The 16,961-nt window shown below is 41.0% G+C and overlaps 1 protein-coding gene across 2 annotated transcripts in view; it reads right to left on the reverse strand.

Annotated features, from left to right (window-relative positions):
• Positions 1–16,961, reverse strand: part of ube3c (ubiquitin protein ligase E3C) — a 147,028-nt gene that overhangs the window by 58,272 nt on the left and 71,795 nt on the right. For both annotated transcript variants that reach the window (XM_080212861.1, XM_080212854.1), the window contains exons 17-18: positions 8,161–8,258; positions 7,171–7,303 (exon numbers count right to left, since the gene is read on the reverse strand). In XM_080212861.1, the coding sequence (XP_080068987.1) occupies positions 7,171–7,303; positions 8,161–8,258 (231 nt within the window). The remainder of the gene's footprint in view (positions 1–7,170; positions 7,304–8,160; positions 8,259–16,961) is intronic.

Consider the following 16,961-nt stretch of genomic DNA (forward strand, 5'->3'; position numbering starts at 1 on the left):
GCCAGTGCACACCTTTCAGATTAAGGTGCACGGTAGCATAAAGCTGCACAGAATATAGCAAATTGTGTAATGATTCAAATGGAGGGGGTTCTTAAGATAAGGTTTAATTCCTCATTTGACTCTATAATAAGAGACAAAGAATGCCTTGAAGCTGATGAGCACAGGAAAAGCTCCAGGCATGGATGAAGTAACAAATGAACATCTAAAAGCCCTTGGAAAAACAGAATTAGAAGCAATAACAGAAATTTGTGCTCAAATATATAACAAAGAATATATTCTACGTTTCTTGAGACATTCATTATTCAAGTTAACGAAGAAACCTCAAGCAATGGACTGTAAACATTTTAAAACTATAAGTCACCTCATTAAACTGATCTTGAAAGTCATAACAAAGAAACAACACATTTGAAGCAGAAATTGGTGAAACGTAGTCTGTCCTTAGACCTGGAATCAGAACGAAAGAGAATATCTCGAAGGAAATTTACATATCCTTAACAGACTATGAAAAGCGTTCGCTCATTTTAATCAGCGAAAGCTAATAGATATGGTGCTGAAATGTGCCATTGCCAGTAAAGTTGGCTTATCCAGGACATACATTGGGACCAAATGGCAAGCAGCAGGTTAGAACAGAGTTTTCCCAAACTCTGGACTGGACTCCAGTGGGGCTGTGAGATGTGATTTTGGAGTTCCAAGCTGCAAGGCAGCAAGGGCTGTAGCAGAGCTCAGACTGATATCTGACAAATGAGTCCCCTATTTGTGGGCATGGCAAAATGGACATTTCTTCCATGCCTGATTGCTGCTGCAAACACGTCTGTGAAAAGGTAGGTGTCTTTTTGAGTTACCAGAAAAGATCAAGACAGGAATACAACATATTGCCAAATTTACTCAAACAGAACAAATATTCCAACAATTAGAAGTACTTCTGGAGATTAAAAACTGGCAAAAACAAACTTGTGATATGTTGACAACACAGTGCTTCTTGCGAATCAGAAGAGACCCAGATCAAATAAAATCAAGTAGCTTAGAATGTGGACTGAGTATGAACCACCAAGAACAATGTGGTTACAGAAGAGTGAAGATTGAAGTGGATGCGTGTGACACTGGGACAAGTAGTTAGGTTTATTTATTTAGGACAAATGATAACTGATGATGATAAATGCGGTGCCAAAAGGAGGAGGGGGGGGGGGGGGGGGGGGGGGTGGGAGGTAGCCAGAAGCAATTTTGTGAAGATGAAGGATGTGTTAACAACAAAATTCAAAATTGTAACAAGGAAAACACTCATAAGATGCTACATTATCTCTGGTTTCCTGCATGTCTTAGAAACCTCGACTATATGTAAAGATCTGTGGAGCAAAATATAGCAGTCTTTTAAATGTGGATGTGAAGATGTATGCTTAAAGTTCCACACATGGACCAAAAGACAAGTGAAGAGGTGTTTGAAAAAGAACAAAAATAATTCTTAAAAAGTATCATCCAGAAAAGAAAATGTCAGCATTTGGGCCATTTTATCAGAAAATCTAAAGATCTCTCTTCTGGAGGACAAAGTGGACAGCAGCAGGGATTGATCTAGGCATAGTTGGATGCTAGATGTTACAGCATCATAGACAAGCAACAGTGGATGAAAGAGGGTGGCCCAGACAGATTAGCAAGACATACTTACAGCAGTAGGAGCAACAACAAGCGTAGTAGCAGCAGGGCGTCTTTCCCTCCATTCCACGGAAAAAGTATTCTACCAATTGTTAAAATAAAAATTCAACAACACCTTTTTCAAAATTTTGGCTATTTCAACCTGCCTTAGTCTTATGCACACTAATTTTTAGTGCACATTCTGTAAAACGTGAATGATAATCACTGCTATTTAGTTCCTACTTTACCATCTGAATTCAAAATGGATTGGCTGTGTAGGCTGCTTGATTGTTTCCAAGAAATTCCCTATGGATGGTGCCAAAAGAAATTAGGAAAAAAAAAAAATCGATGCCACAGATCCCGTGACATCTTGCTGGGCAGCTTTGTGATGACGTGGAGATGCCAGCGTTGTGCTTTTATATGCCTTTCTCAGATCAGAACTTGCCCCACACCTAACGAAGGAACAGCGTTTCCGAAAGCTTGTGGGATTACTATCAATTAAACTGGTTGGACTTTAACCTGGTGTTGTGAGACTTCTTATCCAGCTTTACATGATGTCAGTGGTGAATGCGGTTGACGGCAAAACCTGGGCCAGGTTCTTCTGTTGAAGTCACAAGCAAACGTTCAATGTGCCTCATTTAAAACAAAATAAAATCCTTCAGAAATTAGTTACTGTTCACGGAAGAAGCTTGTGAAAGGCCCTTTCAAAATGAATTGTCGTTAGCTGCAAGTTTACCAAGTACCCTCTGCCACACTGCTGATGCCAGATTGTCTTTCTGTGGAAATTTAGCTCAAAGTGTAGAGGGCGGCACATTATTGTCTTTGCTCCGAAAGCCTGACTTAGAAACAGGTAAATTTCTCTTAAAATGATTGTGATTTTGCGTTCAAAATAATTGATTTAAAAAAAATTCTCTCCTGCAAATCATTAGCTGTAAACAGTGTTTCTTAAGCAAGAATCAAGGATGCATGAGGCAGTAGTGCATGATTGGCATACGATTCTATCAGGACAGGCTGAAGGATATTTTCCTGCTCTTGTTTCTTTCCCACACTTATTTGGTCCATGGGGCAGATTCTTCTGACTTATCCTGGCTATCACATTTCAATTAGGATAACAGCAAGTGATTTCTTTTGCAGCACTTATTTTTTTCTACAAACCCAATGAATTTCTACTTAGCACAGACAGTTTGATTTGCTGCCAGAGTAGAGTTTTGCATAAAAGGTCCCAAAGGGGGCAAAAGTGCTACTTTCTGAATGAAACTGTGCAATAAAACTCACTTTCCACAAATCATTTGCCTTCCAATATACAATCATTGTGGAGTATATTGTAGGAAGAAGGAATACTAATAGTTGTTGGCTTGAAAACTAGGTATTGTAGAAGCTGCATTGCTCCGAAGATTTGATAATAAATCAGAACAGTAGATGTAACAGTGAGTAATAAAATGCACTAATTTTAAGCTCCCCACTTCTTTAATAGAATTAAGTTTCCCCAAATGTAAATATGAGATGAGCACCACAGCTGTTGATCTTGTGGTATAAATTATCAGTTAAGAGTGTTGAACTAGTAGTAATTGCATTGAATTTATAGCACAGAATTAGGCCATTAAGCCCAATAGGTCTATGCCTACTCAAAAAGCAAAATATTGTAGATACTAGAAATCTGAAATAAAAATAGAAAATGCTAGAAATGCGTAGTATAGGAAGCAACGTGCAAGCAAAGAAACACCAAGTTTCAAGTTGACTGTCATTTGAATTCTTCACCGTATTTTCAGTCTGGCCTCTGCCTCCTGCTGTGTTCCACCCTCAGGACTCACTTGAGGTCAACAATTTCAGGAAGTAGTCTGCCCCCATTTTCTCTCCTTCATGATTCTGCCATTCATATCTAGACTTCACTGGTTTCTTCACTTACCTAATTTCTTTTTGCCTTGCATCAGTTCTTCTCTCATTTAATCCCTCCTGCCTCCCAACTATTACAAAGCTTCCCTTTCATTCTCTCGCACCTGCTAAAAACCTATTACATCTCTAATTTTTCTCCAATTCTGAAAAAAAAGGTAAATGACGTGAAATACCAAGTTGTTTTGCTCTCCCCAGGTGCTGCCAAACCTGCTGAGCATGGGCAGCACAGTAGCATAGTGGTTGGCACTGCTGCCTCTGCGGTAGAGGCTCAGGTTCAATTCCGGTCTTGGGTGACTGTGCAGAGTTTGCATGTTCTCCCTGTGTCTGTGTGGGTTTCTTCCAGGTGCCTTCCACACAGTGCAAATATATGCAGAATAGGAGGATTGGTCTTCTACATTGTCCCCTCGTGCCTCAAGGTGTGTAGGTTAAATGGATTATCCATGGTAAATATGTGAGGTTTCAGGGATAGGGTGACTGATGAGAGCTATGTACGGGCAGGGTTCTATGGCCTCACTCGAGCCAGACCGGAAATTCCTGCCAGAGGTCAAAACACATTACCATTGTCCACCCCTCGCCTGCTCCAACTCCGTGGTGGGGAGGGCAGTAGAATTTTGACAATAGTGTGCAAGCACCTTGTACATAACCTTAATTAGCATACGTTTTGACATACGTTCTTCATAAACTATATAGCAGTACAGGTGTCAGTGAATGATAATAAATTATTTGTACATAAGTCAATTGGGTTAAAAATAACTTTGCCACATCATTAGATAAAAACCACAGGCTCAGAAACAAATTTATCATAGGCAGACCATTTGGTTCAGTAAGAGAAAGGGTGTGAAACAGTTTAATAATACTTTTCAGTAAGGAACATGCTGTTCAGGGTACAGTTCCAAAAACATGTTTATAAGCAGTGCTGATTCATCGAGGCAATTTTAATTTTCTGGCTGATCAAACTTATTAATCTGGAATCATATTAAATTTATTTTTAATACACATCATAAAGAAACAAGCCACTCAGCCCAACTAGTCCAATGTCAGCATTTATGTTCCACTTAAGCTTTTCCCCATCTTCCCTCACCTAAGCAATATCAGCATAACTGAAGATTCCCCTCTCCCTCATCTAGATTTATTTCAACTGCATCTTCCTTCCCTTTAACGACAATCTGTGCTGCAGTTCCACATTCTCAAGATTCTTTTTTTTAATTCTTTCGTGGGATGTGGGTGTCACTGGTTAGGTGAGCATTTATTGTCCATCTCCAGTTGCCTTTGAACTCAATGGCTTGCTGGCCATTCCAGCGGGCCTTTAGGAATCAACCACGTTGCTATGGGTTGGATTCACTTGTAAGCCAGACCAGGTAAGGATGGCAGATTTCCTTCCTTAAAAGGACATTAGTGAACCAGATGGGTTTTTACAATAATCAACAACAGTTTCATGGCAAAAACTCTTAATTCCAGATTTTAATGTTATATTGAATTTAAATTTCACTACCTGCTGTGGACTATCAGCACTGGGTAACCCGGGTCCCAAAGCATTACCCTGGATCTTTGGATTAGTAGCCTAATGACAATACCATTGCTCCACCTCCCCCTACCCCCAATTCTATCCCTTATATACTGATGGCCATTAATAGAAAGCATGTGCGCGCATGTACCTCATCAAATATTTCCATAATTTTCAAGGTTTCCATTTGGTCATCCCTCAGCTTTCTCCTTGCATGACAAAGAGCAAGTCTGTCAACCTTTTTTGATAGGTACCACAGTTCTGGTATCATATAAATCTATTTTTGCAGCCTTTCCTTTGTATAATATGGCAACCAGAACTGAAGAATGTTTGATACAGGTTCAGCATAACTTGTCTACTTTTGAATTCTAATCCTTCTAGAAATAAACCCTCATTCTTAGTTTGCTTTGATTTCAATGTTTTTCTCCTAGAACCCTTTGCTTTTCTATCCTTTTTGGATTCTTAATACCTCAGCAAAAAGAAATTCCCCCTTATTTATGCTAACATTCATTTGTCAATCATATGCCCATTCTACAATTTTAGTGTCATCTTGTCATTTGCTGACATTTTCCTGAGTCTAAACTAATCCTGCCGTGGACAAAAGGGTCATATTAATACATAACTATCATCAGGTTTAAAATGGACTAGCTGTGTCTGAATAGAGTTTCTAATAATGCAAGTTCAACAAACAAAGCAAGCCATAGTTTGGCAGTTTTTGCAGAGAATTGCGATAACTTTTTAAAAATTCATTCATGGGTTGTGGGTGTCACTCACTAGGCCAGCATTTATTGCCCATCTTCTAATGTGCTTGATAAGGTAGTGGTGAGCTGCTTTCTTGAGTCCATGTGGTATAGGTAGTGTTAATTATAGAATCTTTGTGCAGGAAGAGGCCATTTGAGCCAATGGGTCTGTACTGACTCTGAAAATGCATCACACTCAAGCATCTCCCCTCCATCCTATCTTCACAACCTCGCACATTTACCATGGCTAATCCGCCTAACTTGCACACCTCTGGACACTAAAGGTGCAATCTAGCATGGCCAAACTACCTAATATGTGCGTCTTTGGATTGTGAGAGGAAACCCACGCAGACATAGGGAGAACGTGCAAACTCCACACAGGCATCCAAATTCAGAATTGAACCCCGGTCCCTGATACTGTGAGGTAGCAGTGCAAACCACCACGCTACCCATTCCAGGATTTTGATCCAGGTTAAGGATCAGCGATATATTTCCAAGTTAGGATGGTGGGTGACTTGGAGTGAAATTTCCTCCCTCACTTTACTGATGATCAAGAATAGATTGATGGGGTGGTGACTGGTCATCTTGGATTTATCTGGCTTTTTGTACACAGGATATTTTTCCAGCTTTTGCACACAGGAATACCTGGGTTTTCTACACTGCCAGATAGATGTTAGTGTTGTAGCTGCCTTTCTTACAAGCTCCAATAATTACTTGCTTAATGCTGTGTTGAACTATATAAGTATAGTCCAAATTGCTGGTGAATTGTTGTGGTTGTACAGAATAGCTTGGCAACGGAGCAGCAAGTTCTGGAGCACAAGTCCTCAGTACTATTACTGGAATACTGTCAGGGCTTCCTCAGTTTCCCAATGTTGAGTTGCTAGTCCTGTTTGAAGTGTATCCTGTAGGCAGTGCCACACACTGTCTCCTCAAGGGTTTATGGTGGTCACTCCTACTGACAGTCATGAGCAGATGCATCTGCAGAGGGCAAGTTGATCAGGATGTGGTCAAGGATATCTTTCTCTCTTGTCGATTCCCTCACCATCAGCCACAGACCCAGTCTAACGGTTATGTCCTTTAGGACCAGAACTATTCTTATGCGGTTGTAGCTGAAAGCAATGCACAGGATGCACAACTCAGAACCTAATCTGCACTGACTTTTTAAACTATTAAAGTAAAAATTATTTTGCAATACTTTTCAAAAATAAAAATAAAATGGTTATCAAAAGCTTACATCAACAGATCATGCTCACTATTTTTATACTTTAAAAAGATAAAAGGGAATTGTGGCTATTTTTCAACATGGTGCATTCAACTCTGACAAAAATAACTGAAGTTAAATAAAGACAGCTAAATACGTTTTATAGAAATGCAATTGGAAAGGGTGTCACGCTCCACATCACCTACCATTTTCAGGTGACAGCTTGTCATATGCATCTTCATAGATATAGTTGCGTCGAATTGTGACATTGATTCCATCTAAAAACGGCCCCTCCCCTTGTACTTCCTGTTTGTCAGCAAAGATCAATCTTTGGAAGATCTTAAAAAGAAATCACTGTCGGTAAGATGAAATCAAACTGACAAAAAATTGCCAAATAATCAACAGTTGCATGTTAATTTTTGAATTAATTTTACCCGTATAATTTATATGGAACCAGAAGTTACTAATCTATTTAGTCGGTCATCTAGTTTTCCACAGTGGCACGCACTGTGGTTGACACTGCTGCCTAAGCGCCAGGGAACTGGATTCGATTCCTGTGTGGAATTTGCATGCTCTCCCCACATCTGTTGCGGTTTCCGCTGGGTGCATCGGTTTGCTCCCACAATCTGTAATGTGCAGGTTAGACAGATTGGCTTGCTAAATTGCCCTTTAGTGTCCCAGGGCATGTAGGATTAATGGGGTAAATGTGTGGGTTTAGGGTGAGGGGGAAGGGGATCGGCCTGGGTAAAATGTTGCGTTGGAGAGTCTGTACAGACTTGATAGGCCAAATACCCTCCTTCTACCCCGTAGAGTTTCTGTGATTCTACAATACACTAATGCTGAAATAACACAACTTACAACAAAGCCAGAATCAGAGTTTATGTGGATAATGGACATTAGCGCTTACATAGTGCCTCACTTTAAACTGCTCATGTTTTTATTATTACTTTTTGTAACAGTAGAAACTTTAACATGTATAACTTATGAGCTAAAGAAAATCCACAAATCTGTTTCATCTGCCAAATTACTAAGTTTGCACACAACTCCTTTCTTACGCTATTTGTGGGGGTGGTGTAGATTTCAAATAATAAGTATGCATAAAACAATGGTTCGTAAAATCTCACGAATGCATCAGGCAGTTATAAACAATATTTATCGTTTCTCGAATGTAGACTTTGCAGCAGAATAGTATTTACCTTAACACGCTCTTCAAATGGAACTACAAAAGGCAATTCAGTTAAAATGGCAAGATGACGTTCTTCAGATACTGATAACTGAGCTGGCTCCTGCCCAACTGAAAAAAAAATACAGAAAAAAAGACAATAGCCAATATTTCACAACTAAATTCCAAAATATGTAGCACAGAAATCTGACAGTGAGGTAGCTAGATATGCAGAAATAAATCATTGTTTGTAGTACCGAACTTCAGCATTGCTGTATAAAAAGTATGTTTTGTTGAAGCTCTTCATCTTGCACTCATCAGGACATCTGCAACAATACAATGCAAGCGAAATCAACACATTTATATTGAATGAGAAGGGAGTGCTGAATGTTTGGCAAATGGACTGATTGGTAGAGATGAACAGACAAGGTAGAGACTGCCAACCAGTCAGTGCCTTTAAAATTCAAAACACATTGTCCAACATGAATTGTGATTCTGCGACTGGGCAACATTTGCTCAGCAATCCTCAGTGTACTAAGAATTATGTTGGAAACCAACTTAAGATCATCATTGGGCTCGCTGTATGGCACATTTGTATGTACTGGAAGCTACATACTAATACACACGGTCTGCTTCAGCACCAGTTGCTGGCATCATTCCTCAGAATGATACCCCGACCAGTGACAAGCTACCTGGCTTAAATTTCAAACAATTCTTGGCAGTTAATTGAGAGACACCATCAACGAGTGCATTCTATATTGATTGGTGGAGGTGTTGCAATCAGCACTCTTCTCATACAGTATAAATTTGCTGACTTCCCTCACATTGTATTCTTGTGACGAAAACCTTCAACATAAAAAGTCCTTTTAAGCAATACACAAGTTACTCTGGAATATTCAGCTGCTACATGGAACATAATCATGCACCTATACATGCATACCCATTTGTACTTTATATGTTATAACAACGATTATAGAAGTTCTTCACATTGTAAAGCACTTTGGATATGCTGAGGTCAAGGAAAGTGCTATATGACGATGTGGAGGTGATTTTGCCGCTGTGCCCCCACCCCGTCGGTGGGCGTGGCGAGCCAGCAAGTTTGCAGGAGAGCCAAGAAGTCAGGTTTGCGCTCGAATTCTTGCCTCTTGCAATCTTTTGGCACCAGATATTCAATGCAATCAGCCTCCCATCTATTTCCGGAACAAGGCTGAATTTTTTTTTAAAAAAAACATTAAATTTGAAAATAATTCTTTGATTCAATGAGCTTGGGGCAGAATCGTCCAGGTTCACTTGCTTCTGTGGCCTAGCCGCAAGAGGTTCTCCCCTACTAGGATCATAGCTTGTCCCCAGCAACAGGGACCAATCGTGATGGCCTCGCCAATGGAACTGGAAGCCATTGAGGCTCCCTGCAGAGGTCAGGTGCAAAAGGGGAGTGTGCCCCTTAGGCAGTGCCAGACCAGGGTGACTGGTTGGTTGGTTGGTTGGGGGGTGACCTGCTGCTGCCCCTCTGCATTAGGAATGTGTGGGAGGAGAGTAGTGGGGTGATCAGGGCTGGCCATAGTCCAGGGTGGGGGACCTCAATAGGCTAGGGGCCCCCGCATAACAGGGGAGTTGGGGGGTTTGTTTGAGGCTGGCTGACAGCAGAGTGACAGGCCTCTGATGCTAGAGACCTGCACGTGCACAACTTCTCCCTCTGTTGCTTTCAGCCAGCATTCAGGTGATTTAAGCCCTGCCCATTTGCCCTACAGGTGCAAAACTGTTTGAGGGTTTTTTGCTGAAGTGGATAAGATAGCAGATTTGAACTCGCCCAAAACAATGGATCAGATAACCAGGAACATGCAAACAACTACTTACAGAAAATTGTAAGTAGATTGCGTACACAAGCCTCCAATCAACTCAACCACCAGTACTAGCACAAAAGCAAAATATTATAGACACTAAAAATATGAAACGACAATGGGAATTACTGGAAAAACTCAGCACATCAGCTAGCATCTCTGGAGAGAAAAGCAGAGTTAAACATTCCTGGTTACCATGGTGTGGAGATGCTGGTGTTGGACTGAGGTGGACAAGGCAAGAGGTCACAAGACATGTTATAATCCAGCAGGTTTCTTTGAAATCAAGCTTTCGGAGCACTGCTCCTTTTTCAGGAGAAGTCACCTTCATCAGATTGGGAGCTTTCATCAGATCTACTGCTGCACTTGATGGGAAATTGAAATTGGTGCACAGGTATGCTGCTTCTTTCCTTTCTCCTTTGTAAGGAACCGCGAGACAAGAACATCGGCACAGACAATCAGCAGCACCTCAAGAAGAGTGAGAGAGGAGGTAGGAGGACAAAGAAACTTTGCAGAGCAGAGCTCGAAGATTGAAAACAGGGCGAGTAGAGGGGCAGTTGGGAGATTGAAACCGGTACAAGGGTGCAGTGAGAAAACTAAGCACTGGCTTGCAGCTTGGAAATGGTGCAAAAAAAGATTTACAAGGATGTTACATAAGAAGCGTAAGAAATAGGAGGAGTAGGGCCATCTAGCCCTTCGAGCCTGCCCTGCCATTCAATAAGATCATGGCTGATTTGAAGTAGATCAGTTCCACTTTCCTGCTTTCTCCCCATATCCCTTAACTCCCCTATCAGAAACCCATCTACCCAGGACTTAAATATATTTAGCGAGGTAGCCTCCACCACCAACAGGCAGAGAATTCGTTTGAAAGAAGAAGGTTGAGAGGTGACCTATTGCAGGGTGACCAGAATTGTACACAGTAGTCCAAATGTGGCCTTATCAATGTCTTGTACAGTTGTAACAACGTCCCAACTCCTGTACTCAGTGCTCCAACCAATGAAGGCACGTGTGCCAAATGCCATCTTCTTCACCCGACCTGTGACGCCATTTTCAAGGAACCGTGTACCTTCATCCTAGTTCTCTGTTCAACAACACTCCTCAGAGTCCTACCATTAACTGTGCAATACCTGCCCAAGATTGTCTTACCAAAATACAATACTTCACTTTTATATGAATTAATTCTGCCATTCCTCAGCCGCACTGGCCCAGTTGATCACAACCCGTTGTAGTCTAAGTTAACCTCTTCACTGTCTGCTGACTTTCTAATTACTTCTTGCCTTTCCAAATGCATGTAGATCCAGTCTCTCCAAATCCCCTCCAGCAGCTAGACTTGCTTGAAAGTTCAACATTAGCATCGAGCGTTACTCGAAGAGTCTCAGTTGAAATAAGAAAGACAGTGTCAGCACTACTTCAGATGCTCTGAAACCAACTATTTCTTCTGATGTTGTGATAATTTCCTTTGATGCGATATGGCATTTTCTCTTGTACTACAATATGTTCACTTTTCCTTTTATACCATTTCTCGTATGTAAATCCCTCTGTGGCTTGAGAGTGCTCTAAATGCTAGTAGCTGAGACTTTAGTTCAGCGTACTCTTAGGTAGTTAGACTTTGACAACTCCGCTGAACTTGAAGCTTTTCTAAGATGCTCTTCAGCTGTAGAAGCTCTGTAGTTTGGTGACTGTTTCTTTACTGAAATAAATCATAGCTAGGGTGTAGAGAAAGATCAACTTCCCCGCACCTGAAACATATAGAACATAGAACATTACTGCGCAGTACAGGCTCTTCGGCCCTCGATGTTGCGCTGACCAGTGGAACCAATCTAATGACCCTCTAACCTAAACTATTCCAATGTTATCCATATGCCTATCCACTGATCATTTGAACACCCTTAAAGTTGGCGAGTCCACAACTGCTGCAAGCAGGGCATTCCACGCCCTTACTACCCTCTGAGTAAAGAACCTCTGACATCCGTCCTATAATTACCACCCCTTAATTTAAAGCTATGTCCCCTTGTGTTAGCTGCCACCATCCGAGGAAAAAGGCTCTCACTGTCCACCCTATTTAACCCTCTGATCATCCTGTATGCCTCAATTAGGTCACCTCTCAACCACTTTTTTCTAACAAAAACAACCTCAAGTGCCTCAGCCTTTCCTCATTAGACCATCCCACCATACCAGGCAACATCCTGGTAAACCTCTTCTGCACCCTTTCCAATGCCTCCACATCCTTCTCATAATGCAGCGACCAGAACTGTATGCAATACTCCCAAGTGCGGCCGCACCAGAGTTTTGTACAGTTTGCACGGCTCCAAAATTCAACCCCTCTATCAATAAAAACTAACACACGGTACGCCTTAACAACCTTATCAACTTGGGTGCCAACTTTCAGTGATTTACGCACATGTACACCGAGATCTCTCTGTTCATTGACACTACCAAGAGTCCTTCCATTAGCCCGATATTCTGTACTCCTGTTACTCTTACCAAAGTGAATCACCTCACACTTTTCCACATTAAACTCCATTTGCCACCTCTCAGCCCAGCTCTGCAGCTTATCTATGTCCCTCTGCAAACTGTAACATCCATCTTCACTATCTACAACTCCTCTGACTTTGGTGTCGTCAGCAAATTTACTAACCCATCCTTCTAGGTCATTTATAAAAATGACAAACAGCAGTGGCCCCAAAACAGATCCCTGAGGTGCACCACTTGTAACTGCCCTCTAGTTTTGGACATTCCTACCCTGGAGAAAAGACTGGCTATTCACCTTACCCATGCCCCTCATGATTTTCTAAGCTTCTGTAAGGTCATCCCTTATCTTGCTACGCTCCAGGGAGAAAGGTCCCAGCCTATCCAACCTCTCCTTATAATTTAAACCTTCCGGTCCCAGTAACATGGCAGATGAAGTATAATGTTAGCAAGTGTGAGGTTATCCACTTTGGCAGAAATAATAGTAGCAGGGATTATTTAGAAGGCAAAAAGCTGCAGCATGCTACGGTGCAGAGGGACCTGGGGGTCCTTGTGCATGAGTCACAAAAACCCAGTCTGCAGGTGCAGCAGGTGATCAAGAAGGCGAATGGAATGTCGGCCTTTAATAGTGAAGGGGATAGAATATAAAAGCAAGGTGGTCTTGCTGCAACTGTACAGGGTACTGGTGGGGCCGCAGCTGGAGTACCATGCGCAGTTTTGGTCGCCACACTTGCGGAAGGATATATTGACCTTGGAGGGAGTGCAGAGGAGGTTCACTAGGCTGATACCGGAGATGAGGGGGTTGGCCTATGAAGAGAGACTAAATAGACTGGGTCTGTACTCGGAGTTTAGAAGGATGAGGGAGGATCTTATATAAGATAATGAAGGGGATGGATAGGGTAGAGGTAGAGATATTCTTCCTGCTTAGAAAGGATAGCAGGACTAGAGGACACAGCCTCAAGATTGGGGGGGCGGGGGGGAGATGTGTGTGTGTGTGTGTGTGTGTGTGTGTGTGTGTGTGTGTGTGTGTGTGTGTGTGTGTGTGTGTGTGCGCACGCAGTTTAGACCAGAGTTGAGGAGGAACTTCTTCACTCAAAGGGCGGTGAATCTCTGGAATTCTCTGGGCCAAACACAGGCAAGTGGGACCAGTTCAGTTTAGGAAACCTGGTCGGCATGGACAAGTTGAGCCAAATGGCCTGTTTCTATACATCTCAAAAGCGTGCAGTTCTGGGAACCACATTTTCAGAAGGATGTCAAAGCAGTAGAGAAATTCAAGAGAACAGTCCCAGGGATGAGGAACTTCCACAATGTAGAACGACTGGAGAAGTTGTGATTCCTGTTCTTGGATCAGAGAATGTTGAGAAAAGATTTAATAAAGGTCTTCAAATCATGAAAGCTCGAGTCTGGAGCTTTCAAGAAAGTCTACAGATCAGCCATGATCTTATTGAATGGCGGGGCAGGCTCGAAGGGCTAGTTGGCCTACTCCTGCTCCTATTTCTTATGTTCTTATGCAGTTGTTGGAGGAGAAAGAATGACAATTCGGAGGTAGATGACTTTTCTGAATCATGAACACCCCAACCTAGCCTGTTTCTTTCAGGGAATGATGTGGATATGCCAGCGTTGGACTGGGGTAAACACAGTAAAAAGTCTGACAACACCAGGTTTTAGTCCAACCGATTTATTTGATAGTAAACTCACTAGCTTTCGAGGGGTTTCCCTCTTCTTCAAGTGAATGGAGAGTTCTGGCCTCAGACAGAGCATATAAAGCACAGACAGTTTACAGATTACTGATTAGAATGCAAATCTTTACACCTAACCTGCTGTTCAAGTCTTAAAGTGGCTAACAATGTGTGTGGAAGGAGCACTGATCACAGGTTAAAGAGATGTGTATTGTCTCCAGACAGTACAGTGAGTGAGGTTTTGCCAACCTAGGCAAGTCACAGGGGCTACAGATAGTGCAACATGAACCCAAGGTACCTTGAATGTCATTGTTTAATTTGATTTATTATTGTCACATGTATTAGTACACAGTGAAAAGCATTGTTTCTTGCGCACTATACAAAGCGTACCATTCATAGGGGAGATAGTGCAGAATATAGTGTTACAATCATAGCTAGGGTGTAGAGACAGATCAAACTTAATGCAGGGTAGGTCCATTCAAAAGGCTGATGGAGCAGGGAAGAAGTTGTTCTTGAGTCAGTTGGTACATGACCTCAGATTTTTGTATTTTTTTCCCAACAGAAGAAGGTGGAAGAAAGTACATCCAGGACGTGTGGCGTCCTTGATTATGACCTGGCCAAGAATGGGATCTAAACTCAGGAGGCCCATCGCTTCAGGACAGTGCAATTAATCTGCATTAGAAACTTCATTTTCTATATACAGTACTGAGAATAAGCAACCAGTGCTTAAAATAGCATGATACAGAGCCAAGCACATCATCCACTATCCCTCACCTAAAAGTTGGAAATTAAAGGCTTACATGATTACTTGATGTAGATAAAGGGATTTATAGCCAAGCATGGAGCCATTAATGCCATTTGTGTATGAAAGTATTGCAAATCTATGGAAGCTACTTCAAGAGAAGATTTTAATCCTGTATCTCCACACCATCCTCCCCCCAGCTTATAAACTTACACCTTCCAGTTGATGCTATGCACAAAGAATAAAAGATATAATTACAATATGGACATGGATTTCAAAATCTAGAAAATTAGTTACCAGGTAGATACTTTTCATTAATCCAACTTTAGCTGTCCTTTCACAAAGGGTTAAAAGCATTTAAACAAAAATTGCCTGTACAGCAAAGCTAAACCACTATCCTGCTACTAGAGCTCAATTATTCTGCTCAATTAGTCAATTTTATCTGCATTTCTCCATCAAGTTTCTATCTTTTACGAGAAATACGCTCTACACTAGTCAATGCAGTCTATTTATCATTCTAGTGGCTGCCATTTAAGTAAATGAAAAAGGCCAAACAAACACAGCCATATGTGCTTCAACAGGACCTTCACACTAATTGGGTTTATTCCATATGGAGTCAAGTGGCATTAAACAAATCATACACACATTGTTATCTGCTTGGTTCACACTGTACCGCTCACTGAACTAGATTCAAAATTCAAGTCAAGTCATTTAATATTAGAAGCATAGACAGCCTCAAAAGTATTTCAGAATCTGGAGTGTGCCCTCAAACTTAAATGAAAGTAAAATTTGAGGGAAATTCAGTAACATTTTGCAGAACAATTAGGCACACAATTAGCATCTTAAAATAAGTTTTTGGTCTATATTTGTACTGGTTGAAGGTATTACATGTGGCAATATTAATAATGGTAATATAATAAAATAATAATGATTTGGTTTCAGATTCCAGCATTTACAGTAATTTGCTTTTATTTCATGTTTGGCAATATATTTACTATATTTTTGTCCATTATAAAGCAATTAAATTCAAGAAAGGTTTGCTTATCTACATTTCACTAATTTCATATCTTGAAATCAAAGGGATTTAATTTTTAATCAGACTAATCAGAAGGCCTTTATAATAATAAATGTGCAGATCAAAACTGGACATTTTTGCTCAGCAAAATCAAAAATCAGTATGGCAAGGAAACCCTGTTGGCCCACATCCTATCCTTTGAGGCAAAATTCAGCAGCTCCACTATTACAGCATTAAACTCTCTCCTACATCATTCCAAAGGTTTAAACTCCATTAGCCTCTCCATATTACAATCACATGCTATGTGAAGAATAGCTAGCATTTATACACAGTATTTTGGTGTATAAGGGAATTCCAAAGTGCCACAGAGGCATAACCAGAAAATTATGGATGCCACGATAGAGAAGTAGTTTTAAGAATAGTTTATAAAATTCCATTTGAGTACTATCGATCTACAAAAACAGGAGGGGTGGTTCAGCAGCGCAATTAGTCTTTGTCTCCCTCAACCACCCGCTCTTTTCTTCCCGTTAGGCCCTGACAATTTTCCAGATTTACTATCTTAGAAACAATCACAAATTTCTCACTACATACTTTGCAGGCTGAAATACACAGTTTTGCAAATCTTAATTAACTCCTGAGAATAGGGACCAATTTCATGACTTTTCTTTGCACTGCCTCCACAACTTAAAACGTCCGAGTCACAATAGTCAGAACTGAATACAGGGCTATGACGCAAACACGGAAGGAGGCACTGTCTTTTGTAGAGTGACTGACACTGTTATTCGTCCTTCCCAAGAATTTAACAAAACCAAAAAGCAAAAGTTAAAAATAACATTTTTTAAAAAAAAAATCTGCTGCCACTTTCATATTACAGCCAGCCATCTCATCCATTCCTCCATCCTCACCTTCAAGTGAACTTCCACCAACTGCACCTCCAAGCCACATTTTGGTGGAGAGCCTCAAGGTTAAATGTGATTAATATACATTTCTTCATTTGTTAAACAACAGGGCTCTTAATATTTACTAAAAACACTGTTTTCATTGTCTTTTATTCTTTACACATCAAATTTTGGAATGGACGGAACCTATGTAATT

The sequence above is a fragment of the Carcharhinus amblyrhynchos genome, chromosome 2 (assembly GCF_965287045.1).
Source record: "Carcharhinus amblyrhynchos chromosome 2, sCarAmb.v2.hapA, whole genome shotgun sequence".
Lineage (NCBI taxonomy): Eukaryota > Metazoa > Chordata > Chondrichthyes > Carcharhiniformes > Carcharhinidae > Carcharhinus > Carcharhinus amblyrhynchos.